General features: G+C 42.9%; 1 protein-coding gene across 6 annotated transcripts in view; it reads left to right on the top strand.

Annotated features, from left to right (window-relative positions):
* LOC128845542 (aldehyde oxidase 1-like) overlaps window positions 1–22,401 on the top strand; it is an 87,699-nt gene that overhangs the window by 52,752 nt on the left and 12,546 nt on the right. For 5 of the 6 annotated variants that reach the window (XM_054044340.1, XM_054044344.1, XM_054044339.1 and 2 more), the window contains 6 exons: window positions 7,144–7,230; window positions 8,879–9,070; window positions 9,599–9,826; window positions 12,660–12,755; window positions 18,882–19,010; window positions 20,366–20,440. In XM_054044340.1, coding sequence (XP_053900315.1) covers window positions 7,144–7,230; window positions 8,879–9,070; window positions 9,599–9,826; window positions 12,660–12,755; window positions 18,882–19,010; window positions 20,366–20,440 — 807 coding nt within the window. The remainder of the gene's footprint in view (window positions 1–7,143; window positions 7,231–8,878; window positions 9,071–9,598; window positions 9,827–12,659; window positions 12,756–18,881; window positions 19,011–20,365; window positions 20,441–22,401) is intronic. The other variant, XM_054044341.1, reaches the window with a different exon arrangement.

Genomic DNA, 22,401 nt, shown 5'->3' with positions numbered 1-22,401 from the left:
GTCTCCATTGACCAAGGACAACACTGGTGAGTGGGGTGCGGTGGAGGGAAAAGTGAGGGGCACGTTAAATAAACATTTGTTTGTTGGACTATATTTTAGTGACTTTGCTCCAGAATGCTAGATTTGTGACTGGGAATGGAAACTTATATAAATATGTTTCCTAGTAGGCCAAGATTTTTAAAATGCATTATTTGCCAAGGTTGTTATCTCACATCGTTGCTATCTTGAGAGGTCATTATATTGGGGAGTTTCTGTACTAAACATTTTTATTATTATAATTAATTTTTACATAAGAATGGTCATACTGGGTCAGACCAATGGTCCATATAGCCCAGTATCCTGTCTTTTCCGACAGTGGTCAAGGCCAGGTGCTTCAGAGGGAATGAACAGAACAGGTAATCATCAAATGATCCATCCCCCGTTGCCCATTCCCAGCTTCTGGCAAACAAACTAGGGACATTCAGAGCATGGTGTTGCATCCCTCCCCATCCTGGCTAATAGCCACTGATGGACCTATTCTCCAGGAATTTATCTAGTTCTTTTTTTAACCCTGTTATAGTTTTGGTCTTCACAGCATCCCCTGGCAAAGAGTTCCATGGGTTGACTTATGTTGTGTGAAGAAGTACTTCCTTTTGTTTTTTTAAAACCTGCTGGCTATTAATTTCATTGGATGACTGCTAGTTCTTGTATTATGTGAAGGATTAAATAACATTTCCCTATTCTCTTTCTTCACACTAGTCAAGATTTAATAGACCTCTATCATATCCCCCCTTTTCTAAGCTGAAAATTCCCAGTCATTTTAATTTCTCCTCCTGTTTCATACCCCTAATCATTTTAGTTGCCCATCTCTGTACCTTTTTCCATTTCCAATATATCTTTTTTGGGATGGGGTGACCAGATCTGCACACAGTATTCAAGGTGTACATGTACCATGGATTCAAATAGAGGCAATATGATATTTTCTGTCTTATTATCTATCCCTTTCTTAATGATTCCCAACATTCTGTTTGCTTTTTTGACTGCTGCTGCACATTGAGTGGAGGCTTTCAGAGAACTATCCACAATGACTGCAAGATCTCTTTCTTGAGTGTTAACAGCTAATTCACACTCCTTCATTTTGTATGTATAGTTGAGATTGTTTTCCAATGTGCATTACTTTGCATTTATCAACATTGAATTTCATCTGCCATTTTGTTGCCCAGTCACCCAGTTTTGTGAGATCCCTTTGTAACTCTTCGCAGTCTGCCTGGGACTTAACTATCTTGAATAGTTTTGTATCATCTGCAAATTTTGCCACCTCACTGTTTACCCATTTTTCTAGATCATTTATGAGTATGTTGAACAGTAATGTTCCCAATACCGACCCCTCAGGGACACCACTGTTTATCTCTCTCCATTCTGAAAACTGATAATTTATTCCTACCCTTTGTTTCCAATCTTTTAACCAGTTACTGATCCATGAGAGGACTTCCCTCTTATCCCATGATGGCTTACTTTTCAAAAGTCAATTTAAATTAAATACATTTTTTTAAAAAATATATATATTTTTAGAAATCTAGACCTGTTATATGTTTTGGTGTAACTTGTATCATCCTTATGTTAAATTTGCATTATCCTAACAAAACATTTACTTTATTCATATCTCTTTTATATATCTCATTAGCCCTGACACACACACCCCTGTAAATTCGAACACTCCCCCTAATTTCAATTCCTGGGGAAACCACTGATCGTGATCATCTAATCTGACATCCTGCAGGCCACAGAACCAATGAAATTTTTTGCTCGCAGTGCTCCCCTTGGAGGACTGTTCCAGAACTTCACTCCACTGATGGTTAAGAACTTTCATCTAATTGCAAACCTAAACTTCTTGATGGCCAGTTTATACCCATTTGTTCTTGTGACCACATTGAGGTTTAACTTAAATAACTCCTCTCCCTCCCTGGTATTCATCCCTCTGATATATTTGCATAAGAATATAAGAATGGCCATACTGGGTCAGACCAATGGTCCGTCTAGCCTAGTACCCTGTCTTCCAACAGTGGTCAATGCCAGGTGCTTCAGAGGGAATGAACAGAACAGATAATCATCAAGTGATCCATCTCCGGTAGCCCATTCCCAGCTTCTTGCAAAGAGAGGCTACGGACACCATCGCTTCCTATCCTTGCTAATACCTCAACTGATGGACCTATCCTCCATGAATTTACCTAGTTCTTTTTTGAACCCTGTTATAGTCTTGGCCTTCACAACATCCTCTGGCAGAGTTCCACAGGTTGACTGTGCGTTGTGTGAAGAAATACTTCCTTTTGTTTGTTTTAAACTTGTTGCCTATTAATTTCACCCTTAGTTCTTGTGTTATGAGGAGTAAATAACACTTCCTTATTTACTTTCTCCACACCAGTCATGATTTTATAGACCTCTATCATATCTCCCCTTAGTCTCCTCTTTTCCAAGCTGAAAGGTCCCAGTTTTATTAATCTCTCCTCATATAGAAGCTGTTTCATACCCCTGATCATTTTTGTTGCCCTTTTCTTTACCTTTTCCAATTCCATTTTTTTTTTTTTTGAGATGGGGCAACCACATCTGCCTGTGGTATTCAAGATATGGGTGTACCACGGATTTATATAGAGGCAATATGATATTTTCTGTCTTATTTTCTATCCCTTTCCTAATGATTCCCAACATTTTGTTAGGTTTTTTGACTGCCGCTGCACTTTGAGTAGATGTTTTCAGAGAACTATCCATAGTGACTCCAAGATCTCTTTCTTGAGTGGTAACAGCTAATTTAGACCCCATCATTTTATATGGATAAATTGGGATTATGTTTTTGCTATAAATTGGGGACTTTGCATTTATCAACATTGAATTTCATCTACCATTTTGTTGCCCAGTCACCCAGTTTTGTCCCTTTGTAACTCTTTGCAATCTGCTTTGGACTTAAATATCTTGAGCTGTTTTGCATCATCTGCAAATTTTGCCACCTGTTTACCCCCTTTTCCAGGTCATTTATGAATATGTTGAACAGTACTGGTCCCAGTACAAACCACTGTGGGACACCACTATTTACCTCTCTCCATTCTGAAAACTGATAATTTATTCCTACCCTTTGTTTCCTATCTTTTTACCAGTTACTGATCCATGAGAGGATCTTCCCTCTTAGCCCATGACAGTTTATAGAGAGCAATCATATTTTCCCTCAGCCTTCTTTTGGTTATGCTAACCAAGCCAAGCTTTTTGAGTCTCCTCTCATAAGATAGTTTTTCTATTCTTCGGCTCATCCTAGTAGCCCTTCTCTGCACCTGTTCCAGTTTGAATTCATCCTTCTTAAACATTGGAGACCAGAATTGCACACAGTATTCCAGACCAAGGTCTCATCAGTGCTTTGTATAATGGTACTAACACTTCCCTGTCTCTACTGGAAATACCTCAACTGATGCATCCTAGGACTGCATTAGCCTTTTTTATGGCCACATCACATTGGCGGCTCATAGTTATCCTATGATCAAGCTATACACCCACATCTTTCTCCTCCTCTGTCGCTTCCAACTGATATGTCCCCAGCTTATAGCAAAAATTCTTGTTGTTCGTCCTTAAAGGCATGACTTTGCACTATTAAATTTCATCCCATTTTTATTACTCCAGTTTACATGGTCGTCCAGATCATGTTGATATTCCAGTCCTCCTCCGTATTGGCAATACCTCCCAACTTTGTGTCATCCACAAATTTTATTACATATTCCAACTTTTTTGTGCCAAGGTCAGTAATAAAAATGTTAAATAAGATTCGTCCCAAGACCAATGTCTAAGGAACTCCACTAGTAACATCCCTCCAGCCTGACAGTTCTCCTTTCAGTGTGACCCATTGTAGTCTCCCCTTTAGCCAGTTCCCTGTCCACCTTTCAGTTCTCATATTAACCCCCTTCTTCTTCTTCTTCTTCTTCAATTTAACTAATAATTTCCCATGTGGAACTGTATCAAATGTCTTACTGAAATCCAGATAGATTAGATCTACTGCATTTCCTTTGTCTGAAAAATCAGTTATCTTCTCAAATAAAGAGATCAGGTTGGTCTGGCATAATCTACCTTTTATAAAACTATGTTGTATTTTATCCCAATTACTGTTAACTGCTATGTCCTTAACTATTTTCTCTTTCAGAATTTGTTCCAAGACCTTGCATATATATGTGCCTTCCTTAGATCAGAGTGCGCATCTGGGGGCTCTCCAGGTTTAAGGCCTTTTATCTTTACACATAAAAGTGCTGGAACTGAGGGAAATTCTCCAAGCACGTCAAGACTTTTTACATCAAATCAGGGGCAAGTGTGTGCACATCGTAACAGACAATACCACAGCAATGTTCTACCTGAACAGACAGGGAGGAGCCAGATCTGATCAGCTTTGCCAAGAGGCTGTCAGGTTGTGGAATTTCTGCATTCTGAACAAGATAATACTCAGTGTCTCATCTGCCAGGTATTCAGAATTCCATGGCCGACCACCTCAGCAGGCAGTTCAGCAGGCCTTTATTGGTTTCTGAGAACCGATGTAGTAAAAGCTGTCTTTCAGGCCTGGGGGAAACCCACCATAGATTTATTCACCATGAAGCAGAACAGAAAGTGCCATCAGTTCTGCTCCAGGGTGGGTCACAGCCCAGGGTCACTCACAGACGCCTTCTTGCTCCCATGGAAATTACGCTTGTTGTATGTTTTCCCTCCTGTTCCTTTGATTCCCAAGGTAATCTTCAAATTGAAACACAACCATGTCACATTGATCTTAATAGCCCCAGCGTGGCCAAGGCAGCAGTGGTTTTCAGATCTCTAGAGGTTATCAGTTCAGCTGTTTCTGGTTCTACCTCAGAAAAAGGACACTGTATTCTAGAGTCATGGCCAACTTTTACATCCCAACCCTCATGACATGGCTGCTGACTGGCTAGACTCTGAGGAAAAGGTTTGCTCACTGGCAGTCCAGAACATCTTACTGAACAGCAGAAAACAGTCCACCGGGATCCTTTACCTGCACAAATGAAAATAGTTCTTGCTCTGGGCAAGCCACAGAATATACCCTCTTCAGAGACCCAGGCTCAAGATGTTCTAGAGTATTTGCTTCATCTGAAAGAGTCAGGCCTGTCAGTCAGTTTTCTGAAAATGCACCTGCCTGCAATGTCAGCCTTTCACCCTCCAGTCCAAGGTCGGTCTGTATTTTCTAACCCTGTGACAATCTGAATTTTGAAAGGAATAAGCAGGCTTCATGCACCACTGAAAAATCCATCTTCTCCCTGGAATTTGAACTTTGGTGTCATCAATGCTAATGGGTCAACCCTTTGAACTTTTAGTTTGATGACCCCTTTCATACTTATCAGCTAAGGTAGCTTTTCTAGTGGACTTCAAATGTGCCAGGAGAGCTGGAAAACTTCAGGCACTTATACTTTTTTTATAAGGATAAGGTTTCTTTGAGACCTCACCCCAGATTCCTGACAAAGATAGTCTCAGATTCCCATCTCATTCAGACCAATCACTTACCTACTTTCTTTCCCAAGCCACACATGGACAAGGATGAGGAAAGAGTTCATACACTGGACATTCACTGGACCCTTACCTTTTATTTGAACAGGACTAAGCCCTTCCACTCCTCATCTTGGTTGGTTGTTTCTTATGAGGAAAGGATGAGAGGGCTTGCGGTGCCAGCACAGAGGATTTCCAGTTGGATTACCTCTTGCATATCTATGTGTTATAACATTGCCAAATCTGTGCCACCTTTGAAACGGTCAGAACATTCTACAAGCCACAGTAGCTTTTCCTGAACAATGTTCCAGCTGCTGCTGTCAGCAAAGCCCTGACTTTGTCTTCAGGACACACCTTTGCCAGGCATTATGCCATAGTGTCAGCCTCCAGAGATGATTCAGGCTTTGGAAAGGCTGTTCTGCAGTTGCTGTTTCAGTAAACTCTGGGCACATCCTCTGTGCAGTTCTGCTTGAGAGTCATCTAATGTGGAGTAGACACTCCAATCACTCAAAGAAAAAAGTTACTTATCTGTATGTAACGATGTTCTTTGAGATGTGTTGCGCATGTCTATTCCACAGCATTCCCTCCTTCCCCTCTACGTTGGAGTCAATTATCATTATGAATCCAGTGTGAAAGCACTGGAGTGGGTTGAGGAAGCTCTGCCCTTTGTGCCCCTGACTGAATATATGGGGATGCACCGGGCATGTGCACTGCCCTAGCAGGTACTGCTAGGGAAAAATCTCCAGCTACAATGCACGGGGTGCCCACACCTAATGTGGAATAGAAATGTGTAACAGCTTGAAGAACACCATTTACAGCTCAGGTGAGTTATGGGGTTTTTTGTCAGTAGAGTGAGTGGGTTCAAAGGGTATATTCTGCGGCCTGCCCAGAGTAAGAACCAAGCTGCAGATCTGCTGAATAAGAAGGTGCCATTTTTTACTATCACTTCTCAGAATAGAATTTCGCTTTAAACATTAACATTTACTGATTGTGGTATAGCACACTAATAAGCCTTCTCCAGGGGAAGGCACAGGAAGACAGACTTTCCAGCAGCAACCCATTCCATTGAGGTGTACATTGCTAGACAAAAGAAACATGTGGTATGTACTGGACTGATGCAGGTCACAACTGGGAGTTTGGAAAGTCTGTTGCTTAACAACCCATTTCCCATGGAGTTTTGCTTAAAAATGAGTGGCATAATATAGCCTGAATTGTGTAATTGACATTTAGTTGCAAAATATATAACTTGTTTGTACTTGTGGGTTGCAAAGGGTGACTGGATTCCTGCTAGCAGATTCTGCTGGCAAGTGAAACATTGACAGGGCCAACCCCGTGCTGGGAGCAGGGACCTGATCAGGCCACAAACCCAATGTCTCTCTCCAGCTTTCTCATGGTACAACCCAGGTACTCTCAGTGGGTAGTGAATAGGAAGGGGCTGCCTAGACTTGAGGGTGGCTGGCAGTATTTGTACTTTCTTAAACCAAAAAACTGACAAAATGAGTAAGATCAGCCCTACTCAACCTTGGTGTTGGAAAAAAGAGATGATGGTAATGTTTGTATTTATACTTTCTGTATTGTGTGATGGAACAAGTAAAGAGCAGTTCAAGGACTGAACAAGTCTAAGAAGTCTATATTAATCCATTTTAGGTTGGCTTCATGAATGATGGTAGGATCATGGCTGCAGATGCCAAATACTATATCAATGGAGGATGCACTCCTGATGACTCTGTTCTGGTAAGGATTTTATAAAGGGGCAGATTTTCTAGTCATAACATGGGATGAATTGTTTGCTGGAAACATTGTGGAAGGCCAGGTTCCCTTGCTCACTTCTTGTAAGATTGTCCTTCTAGCCTGTGTTGTGGGGATTCTGAGTGTGTGTCGGAAAAGACCCCCATAAGAGAAACCACCTCCCCTGACCTAGCTCAGTGTTCCCTTTTGGCATTTCCCCACACATTCCCTTCATGGATATTACTCAGAGTTAGGTTCAAGTTATGGTGGTAGCTAAAAGTCTCTTCCCCACAAATGTCCGGTGCCCCACAGTCTGCACAATCATTTTATGGCCACAGGGAATCTGGAAGGTTCTGACAATGGGAAAATCTCCATAGCTCTTAGAATATTAAAGAGTAAAATCTACCTGAGATTGCCAGCTGTCTTCCACTCACACTCAGCAGGATAATTCTGCATTTTCCAAACTGCAGTCCTCACACAGATACTACTCAGACCTCCCGCCTCTCCTAATCTTCCCCCAGTTGTACATTTGAATTCATATACCTGTTACCACTGACTATATAGATAGATAAACACCACACCCAGTAGCAATTCAGTTCTTAGAGACAAATTGTCCCATTGGATATATATACACCATTTCTGCTGATGTCAGTAGGAGTTATTTGCACAACCAAAGCCAAAATTTGCCCCTGGAGCATTAGGCTTACTTATATTCTGTGAATAATGTTTTAATTTATCATCACATTGAAAGTATTCCCATGCACAGTTTCATTATAGCAAAGTTAAGATTGCAGGATCTTCTCTGTGATTGAAGTGCAGTAATATCTTTCAAGACTATTAGTATTAAAAACAAACCCTTACACTTTAGAAACTGAGGAAACTAAGGAACTAAGGTTACACTTCTCTACACTTCATGTGGAGGAACCAACAGTCCCTAGTTATGCATTCAGCTAAAACAGTTAATCATTTTTTTAAAGGTAGATTTTAATCAACTACATTTTGGTGCTGGGTATTAGAACCCAGCCTGCATAGTCCAGTAAACAAAGGTTTATCTCTCTTGTGGGTTTTTTTTTTTTCAGATTTGTAGAAAAATAAACAAATATGAAAACAAAAACCAAATTTAGAAGACTTTTGTACTGGTGGCTTCTTTGAGAAATGAACCTTAACTCTGAACATCCTTAGATTCCTTTGTCCAGTTCATTTCAAATTATATAGAAAATTTTTGCTTCAGGCCCAGATCTAACCTACAGTTTTCTGGATTGATATGAATTTTTGTAAATTTTTAGACTTAGGCCAAAATCAGTCTTGTAATGGAATTTCATTTGCAGCCTTAACTATGGAGAGAATATTGTAGCTCACTAATTATATATCAACTGCTATTGTGTCTACTACGTTCCTTGCATATGCTAACAAAACTATTGAAATGTAAGATCATGCTGTGTGGGAAATGTAGATGTAATGAGTATAGAGTATTTTTGTTACATGGGATTTATAGAAACATTAAAAAAAAAAAAGCTTAAAATAATCTTCTATTGTCCGAATTGTCTCAAGTCCAAGTCCTTTCTCTAATAGGAGGAATATTTGTTTAAATGTGAATGTAATTTTAAGGGAAGAGCTGTTCTGATGTTTAGCTGTACCTGTTCCCATACTCAAGGTAGCAGAGGTAGTCTTACTAAAAATGGATAATGCTTACAAGATTCCCAACCTGCGGTGCTGCAGTCACGCCTGCAAGACGAACTTGCCATCAAACACAGCATTCCGAGGATTTGGTTTCCCACAGTCAGGACTGATTACAGAATCCTGGATAACAGCCATTGCAGCCAAAAGTGGTTTATCAGCAGAAAAGGTAAGGAAAGAGGATTATTAGCATTGAAATGAAACAGTTTATTTTTCTTTACTCTTTTGTCCTGTACAAACTGTGTTAAAGTGTGGCCCACACAGTGAAATATTTGAAAACTCCTGGGTTGGCTGACTAGCTAGAACTAATCGTTTTCAAGTCCCAAGTTGACTACAAAGTGTTTGTTGCTATTAGTTACTCTTGTTTTTGTGACTGGTCACCTGAGTCACATGGTATTTTGTCTTTTTCCAGATTGAATGACTAAAATATTTTAAAGATGAGAGTAACAAAATAAAACACTGTGGGTATGAATTTCTGGATGAAATTGTGCTAATTTTTTTAAATATTTCACATTCAGAGTGTGACTGCTTTCAAAAATGAATAATATGGCCCCACTGTCATGCTTTGCCCAACTTGTCATGATTAATCATGAAAATACTCAAGAATGCATTTTACTTACAATTTGACCGCTAATCCCAAAAGTAGTAGTCTGCTTTTATGAAGATGGTACGATCTAGGTTAATTCTCCTGTTTCAGGTTAGGGAAATAAACATGTACAAAGAAACTGAACAAATATGCTACATTCAAGAGCTTGATCCAGAGAACCTGGTACGGTGTTGGAATGAATGTATGGAGAAGTCTGAATACTACAGCAGGAAAACAGCTGTGGAAGAATTTAACAAGCAAAATTACTGGAAGAAGAAGGGGATTGCCATTATTCCCATGAAGTTTCCATTTGGCTTATTGACACGTTTTCTAACTCAGGTCAGTTGGCTTTAAAGCTGCTTTAAAAATGCCAACTAACACAATGGGCTACGCCTTTCACCCTTGGAAGGCTAGATTTTACCTAGTTTAGATAACAAAAAATATATTGTAATTTTAATCCCAGATGAACACTTGTCCACATCCTAACACCTGTTATCTATAGGCTGCATCACCTTCTGAGTCACTTCCAGGTGCAATCAAAGGTGTTAATTTTGATCTGTAAAGCCCTGTAGTTTGGGCCATGGCTAGCGTCCCTGTAACATACTACATAGGGTAAGAACAGATGAAGGACTCTTACTAATAGTGTCTCGATTTAAGCTTTTGGCTACTGAAGGCAGGACATTGTCTTCAAAGGGTTCTTACCTCTAGAATATGCTCCCCCCGAACCGAAGCCTGTTGAACTTTGGGCAGTAGGGAAAGCTGCTTTTTCAGGCTTATCATTTGCAGGTCATGGGGGTAAGCGTTAGGAAGAGAGAGTTGGAGGAGAATATTTTATTCATATTGATGACTTGTGTGACTTGTGTGGTATGTTTAATGTTGGGGGGGTGTTCAGTGCTTGTTCGATAAGCACCTTTTATACATTGAAAAATAAATCAATCCACAAGGTGACAGAATGTCCCACCCAATTTGCAGTCTCTCCTCAACATTTTACTCACCGGGTCTATTGCAGACTGTGATGCAGCTTATGGCTGAGTTGTGGGGGTTGGAAGGAAACCCCATTCAGGACTCAACTGGCTCTGACCAGTACTGTCAGTCTGTCCAATTCATGGCTCCCCAAAAAGTCCAGAGGCTTGAAAACATTAACAAGAGAGAAAATAGAACTTGCATCAATGTTTTTATAGAAACATCTGTCACAGGGTGATACTGGCCCTTTAAGAGGCCAGTCAGTTGATACCCATTTAGGCTTCAGAGAGCAGCTGAGCCCTAGAGGGTAGAAGACCTGGTGAGTTGGAGATCTGGTGAGTCAGATCCAGAGAAATGTCTGAGAAAGCAGAGCAATAAAAGCAGCAGGCAGAAACTGCCTGGGAGAGACAAGGACACTGCAGAGAACAGAGAGGTTTCCAGTCCCTGCCTGGGAATAGGTTGGAATTGGCTAGGAGACCAGCAGAGGGGCCAGTCCCAGGAGACTGAAAAGGGCTAAAAACTACGAAACCAGCAGAAGAGTTGGCCTGCTGACCTTCCTGAGCCATAGAGCCAGTGCCGGGAGGCTGAAAAGGGCTGAATCATTGGACTGTGTGTTGGGTAGAAGAATCATGAGACTGGTCACACTCAGGTGGATGGCTGGGAGTGTGGGGCTCTGGAACAAGGACAGAAAGGAACTAAGAACCAAGTGCTGGTGGACTCACGTGTGGATGACATGGAAGTGATGTTCCTGGAGAGGGGAATGGAAAATCGCTGTACCTTGATATGTTTTACTGTGGGAATTAAGAGAACAGTTTTACCATGAGGGGTCTTACATTTACATGAATAAATGATACCCAGAGGTGGGCCTTTGAATTTGACAGGGAGAGAGACTGTTCTTTTCATGGCTGGTTTGAGGGGAAACTGAGGAAGGCACACTTGACATTTGGTAGCCTGCTACAGAACGGTGTGCCAGATAAGGGGATGCCTTATTAAAACGTATAATTGGTATGCAAAAATGTGACTCCTCTAGCCATTTTTAGAAATGACTAGACTATGTAGCTGAAAGGGGTTGCAAGTGCTTTGGAGGATAGGATTATAATTCAAAATGATCTGCACAAACTGGAGAAATGGTCTGAAATAAATACGATGAAATTCAATAAGGACATATGCAAAGTACTCCACTTAGGAAGGAACAATCAGTTGCACACATACAAAATGGGAAATGACTGCCTAGGAAGGAGTCCTGCAGAAAGGAATCTGGGGTCATAGTGGACCACAAGCTAAATATGAGTCAACAGTGGTAATGCTGGTGCAAAAAAAGCGAACATCGTTCTGGAAGGTATTAGCAGGAGTGTTGTAAGCAAGACACGAGAAGTAATTCTTCTGCTCTACTCTGCGCTGATTAGGCCTCAACTGGAATATTGTGTCCAGTTCTGGACGCCACATTTCAGGAAGGATGTGGACAAATTGGAGAGAGTCCAGAGAAGAGCAACAAAAATGATTAAAGGTCTAAAAACCATGACCTAAGGGAATATTGAAAAAATTGGGTTTGTTTGGTCTGGAAAAGAGAAGACTGAGGGAGACATGATAACAGTTTTCAAGTATGTAAAAGGTTGTTACAAGGAGGAGGAAGAAAAATTGTTTTTCTTAACCTCTGAGGATAGGACAAGAAGCAATGGGCTTAAATTGCAGCAAGGGAGGTTTAGGTTGGACATTAGGAGAAACTTCCTGTCAGCGTGGTTAAGCACTGGAATAAATTGCTTAGGGAGGTTGTGGAATCTCCATCATTGGGGATTTTTAAGAGCAGGTTGGACAAACACCTGTCAGGAATGGTCTAGGTAATACTTAGTCCTGCCACGAGTTCAGGGGATTGGACTAGATGACCTCTCGAGGTCCCTTCCAGTTCTATGATTCTATGTAGTTCAGATTCTTTCCTTGTGTTCCTAACATCATGAGAAACAAACCTCCATAAACTGATATGTCCTCATTTGAAGTTTAATGTAGAGACAGAGCTGATGCTGGAATTCCAAATGTGGCCTTTGATTCTGTCTCGGTAGATACGGTTATAGCAGCTAAAATCACAATGCACTTCAAGGCACCATTCCTTCTGCTTTTGATGCATTGCCCCATGTTAAATGCAGACCCTCTTTCCATGAAATCAAAGGTTAGTAACAGCACTCAGTGGGCCATTTCTGCTCTTTCTCTTTAGGCTGCTGCTCTGGTTCATATCTATATGGATGGTTCTGTGCTTCTAACTCATGGTGGAATTGAAATGGGACAAGGCATCCACACCAAAATGATCCAGGTACCAAAATCAAATATTAGCCATGTGCTAAATACGTAGTATGGACAAACACTACTAATAAGATGTTTAGTTATTGGAAAAGCCATAGCAAGACTGTGAACACATATAGAGACAAATTCTTCTCTGGCATAAATCTATTGACATCAACAGAGTTATGGCAGCAGAGAAAAGTCCCTTGTTCTGGCAGGCAAACAGGCCCTGTATATGTGAGCTGCTCCCATAGCCAGCTTTGTTAAGGGCCACAGTGGGAGCAGGCAGAGAAGGCAAATTGCTTACAGGAACCACCTTATTATTACTATTACTTATTTGTATTACAATAGTGCCTGGAGGCTGCGGTCAGTGTTGGGCCCCTTTTTGTTTGGCACTGTACAAACCTGTAGGCATTGCCACAAGGAGCACGTCGACTATATAGACAAAACAGACAAAGGGAATCCAGGAGAACTCGTATTTTATTAAATAATTGGGGATTGAGGAGTTCATAAGATCAAAAAATTAATACAGTTGAACATCTCAAAATTACAGCAGGTACAGTGCATAAGTTAATAAATTAACTCTTTGTTGATGGTGTACATAACAAATGGTAATAAATGCATACAGCATGTTTTATTTATTTTTTTTTTGTCTGAGAGAATTGCGCATCTTCTTTCGCACCAAATCTCTCAGTCTTTTCAACCCTGTGCTGCTGCTTGAATGATGGCTGAAGGATTGAAGTCACATTGGGTAGCAGAAAGATGACCTTGACAGCAGAAAAATGATTCATATAACCTGTTGGTCTTTTAATATTGTCCCTATAGTTTCTCCGCTCTAGGTGCGTATGCACCCTATGCTCCTCAGACCAGAGATTTTAGGTAGCACTGTTCGTTCTGACCACGCATGTGATCCATGCAGCCTTTTGCCCTGCACCGTAGCTATATAGAGCTGCATAGGTGAACCACCCTCAGTTCTTCTTTGAGTAGTGTTCCTATAGGTGCTCCACTATAGGTGTGTTTGTGTCCCTGCGCTGCTGGTCAGAGAACTTTGGTAGCAGTGTCCGTTAGGCCCGCACATGCACTGTCTCTCCTCGTGCTGACCCATGAGGCTAGCCAGCGCGCGTGGCCTTAACCCCCTTCAGTTTCTTCTCAACCACCCTGGCTAGAGACAGAGCTATTCACAGTCCACTAGGACTATTACTTTAATCTGCATTTCTATAGTTAGCCTACTAGTTTGTAGTGAACCAGAGGAGGTAGTTTCGCAGTACTCCTCCCAAGCTCCATATGGTGCTCATTACCAACAGAGCCAAAGGATATACTCACAAATGGCCCCACCACTACCATGTTGGTATGGCCACCCATGGGTGCCACCACCACCCCAGCGCCATATGGGGACCCTTGGGGTGGCACAACACCAACAAGCCTCTCAGGCTTTGAGCCTCACCCAGGAACCCTGGAGGCACACCCCCTTGGCTACAGCATCCAAGGCTTCGGAACCACCTCAAAACATAGAAAAACAGGAAGCCGGTACTGAGGAGGAAGTGATACCAAGGACCATATCCTCCTCCTCTCCAGACGAAGCCATCATGTCTCCTACGTCATCTTTGGCAGACGACTTTCATCTCTTCCAAGAGGTGGCAGAAACACTCCAGATACCATTGGAAAAAGTCAAGGACACCCACTATCAACTCCTTGACATCATCTACTCTTTGTCCTCCTCAAAGATCACCCTCCTGATTAATGAGACCATGTTAGACCCAACAAAGACAGTGGGGCAAATCCCAGGATCGATGGTGCCAACCTGCAAGCAAGCTGACAAAAAATACTATGTCCCTGCCAAGGAATCTGAATTCCTATTTTCCCACCTATCACCCAACTCCAATGTGGTGGATTCCATCAACTCCTGTGTCTGACAATACCAGTCAAGGGCTACTCCCTACGATAGGGATTGGAAGCACCTTGACCTTTTCGGCAGAAAAGCATACTCCTCAAGCACCCTACAATTCTGTATTGCCAACTATCAGGGCCTCATGGTGAAATATGATTATATAAAACTGAATGACTTTATTGAGGCCATTATCCAGGAGGGCCAGTTAGTGGCAAACATATCACTGTAATCTGCCCTCAACACATGCGACACAGCAGCTGGGTCCATCTCCACTTCTGGCATATTAGCTCCTTTTGTTGGGTTTCCCAAAGGAGGTACAGTCCATGGTTAAGCACCTTCCATTTGAGGATATGAAGCTCTTCGCTGAGAAGACTGATGCCTCCCTTCATACCCTGGGGGACTGCAGGGCTACCCTCCAGTCACTGGGTATCTATATACTGGGACAAAAGAGACAATTTAGTCCCCAATTCCAGCATAGACCAAACGTGCCTCAGTACCAGCCTCAGTGCCACTATAAGCCACAAAGAAAGAAAGGGAAATTCCCTAAATGCAAACCATCTGACTCACAATCTTCGTCCCAGCCCCCTACGTCTAAGCAGTTTTGACGGACAGGTCAAGGCACTCCCCCCAACTGACACAGCCAAACATCATTCCACACCCATGGCGGCACTCTGCAGTGCCTGGGAACACATAATTTCAGACTAATGGGTTCTAGAGATCATTTGAGCTGGGTACTCCATCTATTTTACCTCCTTACCCCCCTCCACCACACCCTTCCCCATCCCTCTTCAGGGACCCTTCTCACAAGAGTTTATTATGAATAGAGACAGATTGCCTCCTCCAGTTAGGAGCCATAGAACTCATAGATCTATGAGACAAGGGGTTCTACTATTGTTATTTCCTAATACCCAGAAAGAAGGGAGGTTGGAGATCCATACTAGACCTCAGCTCTCAACAAGTTTATCGAGGCTCAAAAATTCAAGATGGTCACCTTATCAATGATCATTCCTGCGTTGGAACAGGGAGACTGGTTTTCAGCCCTGGACCTTCAGGATGCCTATTTTCATATCTCAATCCTACTGGCTCAGAGTTGATTTCTCAGATTCACTCTGGGACATGACCATTACCAATTCAGAGTGCTCCCCTCTGGGATTATCAGCCCCAAAAGTATTTTCCAAGGTTCTCTCAGTGGTGGCTGCTCATTTACGATCTACCCTTACCTAGATGATTGCATCCTCAGAGCCTGATCTCTTCGCAAGGCTTACCAAGTCACTGAAGCTACGATATACTTGTTTACAGAACTGTGTCTACAGATCAACACCCAGAAGTTAACCTCACTCCAGTGCTATGCCTGGAATTCATAGGGGTTGACCTCGATTTGTTACAGGCCAAAGCCCTCTTACCTCAACACAGGTTCTTATCCTTAGTCACACTCCTAGACACCATTCAAAGCAGCCCCCAAATACCAGCCAGGCTCTGCTCCAACTCTTGGGGCATATGTCAGCGGGCACGGGCGGCAATAGCACATGCCAGACTTCACATGCGATGCCTCCAAATGTGGTTCAGCTCAGTTTACAGACCAAATAAGGACAGGCTGGACAAATCCCTGTCACCACCCACCAGGAGCAAAAACTCCTTACACTGGTGGAAGGATCCAGCCAACGGGATCCCATTCGCGCAAACATCACCATCGTTGTTCCTCACCAGCAATGCATCGCTCAGAGGTGGGGCACGCATCTAAACGGCCTCACAAGACAAGGCAAATGGTCATCTGTGGAGATATTCCTTCACATCAATCTCCTCAAGCTATGAGCAGTCAGGAACCCCTGTGCCTATTTCCTCCTGCTAATCATAGGATCACATACAAACATCCTAACAGACAACATAGCCTGTATGTACTACATCAGTCGGCAGAGGGGAGCCAAGCTGCCCTCCTATGCACAGAAGCTACGAGGCTATGGAATTGGTGCATCTCACACAATGTAACACTGTCCGTGGCTTACCTCCTGGGCAGACAAAACGTGATAGCGGAAGTCTCAGTCGCAAATTCCCGCAGGACCATGAGGGGGAGATACACCCAATAGTGCTTCACAACCTGTTCAGATGATGGGGGACACCATCCACAGACCTGTTCACGACTCACCTGAACAAGAAATATCCACACTACTGCCCCAGAGTGAGGATGGGACAACACTCCCTCGGCGATGCTCTCCTCCTCCCCTGGGACAAGGACCTTCTCTACACCTTTCCTCTGTTTCCCCTACTATCAAAGGTCCTGCTGAAAATAAAAAGGGATGGAGCTCACCTTATTCTGATTGCTACTATTTGGTCGAGACAGACCTGGTACCCTTACCTGGTACATCTTACAACGTACTCACCAATCCCTCTCCCAGCCATTCCACACCTTTTCTCGCACAACAGAGAACATACCCTACATCCCAATTTAGGAATTCTCTGCCTTAAGACATGCTTGGTTCCAACACCTGGAAAGCTCCTGTTCAGTCTTTTTTAAGGAAAAGGTCACGTTGCAACTGCATCCCAAGTTCTTACCAAAGGTATCCTTGGACTTCCGGGTAAACCAACCTATCCAACTTCCAGTTTTCTTCCCTAAGCCACACCAGGATAAAGAAGATGTGGCATTACATTTACTTGATGTCAGGAGGGCATTAGCCTTTTACCTAGACAGAACTAAGTCCTTTAGAAAATGTCCCAGATTGTTTCTCTCCATTGTGCACAGAACTAAGGGATCTCCAATTTCCAAACAAAGACTGGATATGTGGCTGCATTACCTATTGTTATCAGTCTCATGATCTTCAACCTCTTTCTAGAGTATTAACTCACTCCACAAGATCCCTTTCTACTTCATTAGCCTTTCTTAAGAGCATTCCTGTACAGAAATATGTAGAGCCACGACTTGGACCTCCATTCAGACCTTTTCTGAACACTATACAGTTACTCGTGTCTCAGCTTCTGATGCCATGTTTGGCTCTGCTGTGCTATCTTCAGCCTTAGACTCAACTCCAAAACATACCCCTCCATAGAGGGAACTGCTCAGTAGTCACCTAGAGTGGAGCAACCACAGGGATGCTACTGTAAGAAGAAGAGAAAATGATCACCCTGTGCAGTAACTGTGGTTCTTCAAGATGCGTGTCCCTACGGATGCTCCACTACCTGCCCTCCTACCCTCTGCTTTGAGTTCTTTACCATGGAGCTCCTCAGTAGAGAAGAAACTGAAGGCAGTTCACTCGCACAGCTGTATATGGCCACGGTGCAGGTCGTGAGGCTGCATGGGCACGTGCGTGGGCTGAAGGGACACTACTACCTAAAATCTATGATCTGAGGCTGATGGGACACATGTGCACTTAGCATGGAGCACCCATAGGCGCACACATAACCTTCTCTTCCTAAGATGGATGTTCATAAAATCAGGGTTCTACTGTATTGTTATCCACATTTTACTGACTGGGTCTGAGGCATAGAGAGACACTGGGTACATCTGCGCATCAGAAAAACCCCGTGGCAGCAAGTCTCAGAGCCTAGGTCAACTGGCTTGGGCTTGCTCTGTGGGGCTAAAAGTAGCAGTTCAGGCTGGAACCTGACAAGGGGGTCTCAGCCAGAGCCCCAGCATCTACATAATTTTTTTCAGACCTGCAGCAGAAGCCCGAGTCAATGGGCCTGGACTCTGATACTCACCGCCACAGGGGTTTGGCGTATTTTGTTTATTTTTAATTATATAGACACACCCTAAGTGACTTGCTTAGGCTCACACAGAAAATTTGTTACAGAATTAGGAATTGAACTCCGTTCTCCAGAGACTCAGTCTAGTGCCTTAGCCACAAGACCATCATTTCTCTGTTCTACTTTATTCCTGCAGACACAGCGATGTGATTACAATTGGAAATGGCAGGATCTGGAACAAGAATATCTAATAATTTCTTTATTAGCTCAAATCCTGTCAAATCCATGACCTAGTGTCTAAGGGTATGTCTACACAGCAAAGAAAAACCCATGGCGGGCCCGTGCCAGCCAACTCGGGCTTGCAGGGCTTGAGCCGTGGGGCTGTTTCATTGCTGTGTAGACTTTCAGGCATGGGCTGGAGCCTGGGCTCTGGGACCTCACACCCCACAGGGTCCTAGTGAAAATGAAACAGCCCAAGCCCTGGGTTTTTCTTTGCTGTGTAGACATACTTTTTGAAGGCTGATATTATTGAAATGTTCAGAAATGTGTGTTTCAAATGGAATGAGGGTATGTTCATTTCCCCCCCCCTAGGTTGCCAGCCGGGAATTAAAGATCCCCATGTCGAGTATTCATTTTTGTGAAACAAGCACAACAACTGTTCCTAATGCTTGTGCTTCAGTAGCATCTGCTGGAACTGATGTCAATGGAATGGCAGTAAAGGTAAAGGGTAATAGTTGTCTACTAGCAAACTCTTAAAAGCCCCCATTCATCAAGGTATTTAAGCATGTGCCTATTTTTACGCACATGAGTAGTCCCACGGAGCTTGAAATTACCTATCGTGTGGCTATTGCAGGTGGCCACTAAGAATATGAAACATTGCTTCTTGATGAATTCCAAACTCTTTGGTATGTTGTGGTTTGCGGTTTCCAGAACAGAACCCAAAGCTCCCCAAAAAGGCTTAAGGTGTTTTTACTAAACACTCACTGCATATAATGGAGGCCTCTTATCGATCCTGTGATGTGGGCAAACCAGTTCTTAAAGACCTGGCACTGACCATGTGCTAGTTCATACTAATCCCAGACATTATTTTAAGGCTTAGGTCAATTTAATTAAACAAATCTTCCCTACTTCTCTCTTGTGCTTCCGCACCTTCCTTAATCAAGACCCTTAATTCCCTCCCTATTTTTTCATGAAAGAATCACAGGCCTAGCTGATCTTTGGTTTCTCTACTGGGCATAAGCCTCTTGTTTTTTATATTAAAACTTACACATTTTGTCAGCTTCTCTGTTACAATGGAGCAGTGTGTCTGGGTGGTAATTTTATTGGGAAGCCTGACAGTGGTGGCAGATTTGGAGGCAGAAACTTGGCTAGTCCCAGGAGAGAGACTTGAGATCTCATGAGTATTTGATTCCTTGATCCAAAGGTGGGGTGGGAAGAGTGGGTATCACATGAGCCCTGGAGTAAGAGATGACTCAGAGGCCTGAAGGAGGCCTGGTTGGGCAGATCTGGGAGTGGAGGAGAAGGATCTGGTTTGGAGAGAGATGGGGCCTCTGTTCTACTTCTTCGGTTGAGATCTGGATGAGCATAAGGACCTCCAGATGTTTATCTAAACTGAACGACCCACTGGAGTGTTTCAGGGTCACCCATCTCTAGTAGTAGCCTTACCAATTAGCTAGATTAATCTATTTTCATATAAATATTGAAAATGTCTGGCCCAGAAGCACTGGAGTCAGGAACAAACTAGAGTCCCCCCTTCCCCAGGATTTGAGGCTTTTCCTTCAAATTCACTGAGGAGGTGGCATGTTTGGGTGGCTGTAGACAGTTAGGAAGTGATAAGAGGCTTAAAAGAAACTGATTCACCATCCTTCTCTAAGTGGAAGACAGGTGATGGGTTCCCCAGAAAAAAGGGGTCTAAGGAATTCAATGAGGAGTAATGATTTCTAGAAGTAAATGGGAAGTCTTCTCTGCTGATAGCACCTCCACCATGACAAAAAATATGTTGAATATTATTAAATACTGACGAATGTCCATTTCTCTACTTTTGCATTCTTTTCCCCAACTTTTCTCTTCACCAGGATGCTTGCCAGACTCTCTTGAAACGCCTGGAGCCCATCATTAGCAAGAACCCGAAAGGTACCTGGAATGATTGGGTAAGAGGCACTTTTGTATCAGGGTGAAAAATCAAACGGGTATGAATTATATTTAAAAAGTCTGCATGTATATAGCAATTTTGGTACATAATTGTATTTTTCACTCTCCTCTTTCTGTGGTGATCTCTTACCAGCGGGATAAAAGTTGTCTGCACGGAGCACAGCTTGGCCAGAGCAGAGGATCTGGCCCTGATGCTTTGTTTGGGTGGGTTCCCACCCCCACACACATAAATAGTGAGCTGCTAAAATGCCTGGTATTGGCAGTACTGGAATCTTGAACAGGCAGCAAACATCATGCACAGCCTCTGGCATGTAAGCTGCTCCTTGGATTGTGCAACCAAATGACACTAGCCAATATCTCTGGTCCCAGACACAACCCTAGGAACCTCTGTCTTGCAGTGCCCAGTTATGCCCGCTGGACGGTGCAAGCTTATATGAGTTTGTCACTTTAACAAAGAAATTGATATGTACCAGGCTTGTTATCCCAAGGGGCATCTCTGACACGCTTCAAACCAAACATACAACTTCAGGTAGAATAAACAAACAGATTTATTAATTATAAAGATGATTATAAGTCAAAACATAACAAGTCAAATTCGGTCCAATGAAATAAAAGCAAAACGCATTCTAAGTTGATCTTAACACTTTCAGTGCCCTTACAAACTTAGATGCTTCTCAGCACAGGCTGTCTTGTTGCTCTTCAGCCAGGCTCTCCCCTTTGATCAGCGTTTCAGTCGCTGGGTGTGGTGTCTATAGATGTAGGTGGAAGAGAGAGGCAAATGTCTCTCCCTTTTATCATGTTCTTTCTTCCCTCTTGGCTTTGCTCCCGCCCCCACTTCAGAGTCAGGTGAGCATTACCTCATCGCAGTCCCAAACTGACCAAAGGAAGGCGGTGACTCACTCAGGAGTCCAACAGATCCTTTGTTGCTGCCCAGGCCAGTGTCCATTGTTCCTGTGAGGCTGGGCTGGGTTTGTCCCATACATGCCCTGATGAGGTGTGAACTGCCCCTCTGCCCTTGGGGAGTTTTTGTCTGTGCTTGCTTTAAACCATGAGGATACATTTTCAGCCTCATAACTATATCCATGAAATTATAACCTATAATATTATTATAACATTACTATAACAACAATTACTATAACCACAATACTCAGTGCATCATGAGCCTTCCGAAGACATCCAACATGACAAATTTTGCATTAGATACCACACAAGGTATCTCATTTGACAAGGATGAACATGGGGGTGCTGGGTGTTTCCCCGAGATAGAGTGTCACAACAGTGTCAAAAAAACTATTGATAGGAATAAAACACCAGTTGGGGCTCACTTAGACCTGTAGTACACTAGAATCACATTTTGCCCTGCTAAAAAGCCTTCTTCACATAGGATGAGCCCTCTGTTATTATTTGTATTATCATAGTATCTAGGAGCCCTAGTTGTGGACCGGGGCCCTACTGTGCAGGTACTATACAAACACAAAACATAGAGGCAGTCCCCACCCCAAAGAGCTCTGTCTAATTGGTCCAAACAAATCTGATGAAGTGGTTACGTCTCAATCCTGGATGCACATGCTAAAGCCCATGGATTTTATTGGGTCTCTGTATGAACCCAAGGGGCATTCCTGAAGGAACAGCCTGCCGTATCAGGTCTTTCATCTGTCACTACCCTCAGTCTGAGTGGGACCGGTCTCTTGAATGGTTGTCCAAATATCACACTGGGGGGCGGGGGGGCAGATCATTATTTAGATTCCTCAGTGAGATTTGAATCACCTGTTAGAGGGGTAGTCAATTATTGTTTGTCAAGGTCCAAATTTCTTGGTCAAGGTATAGTCAAGGTTCAGACTCCAGAGAAAATAATTAAAAAAAAAAAATAACAATAATGATAAGAAGTAAATAAAAAGATTTCAGGGTCTGTTCAAAAGCATCTGGCGGTCCAGATTTGGCCCGCAGACCACCTACTTAC

Source organism: Malaclemys terrapin, chromosome 11, assembly GCF_027887155.1.
Source record: "Malaclemys terrapin pileata isolate rMalTer1 chromosome 11, rMalTer1.hap1, whole genome shotgun sequence".
Classification (NCBI taxonomy): Eukaryota; Metazoa; Chordata; order Testudines; family Emydidae; genus Malaclemys; species Malaclemys terrapin.
Note: the sequence above shows the minus strand (reverse complement) of the source record. Positions and strands in the feature narration are given on the sequence as shown.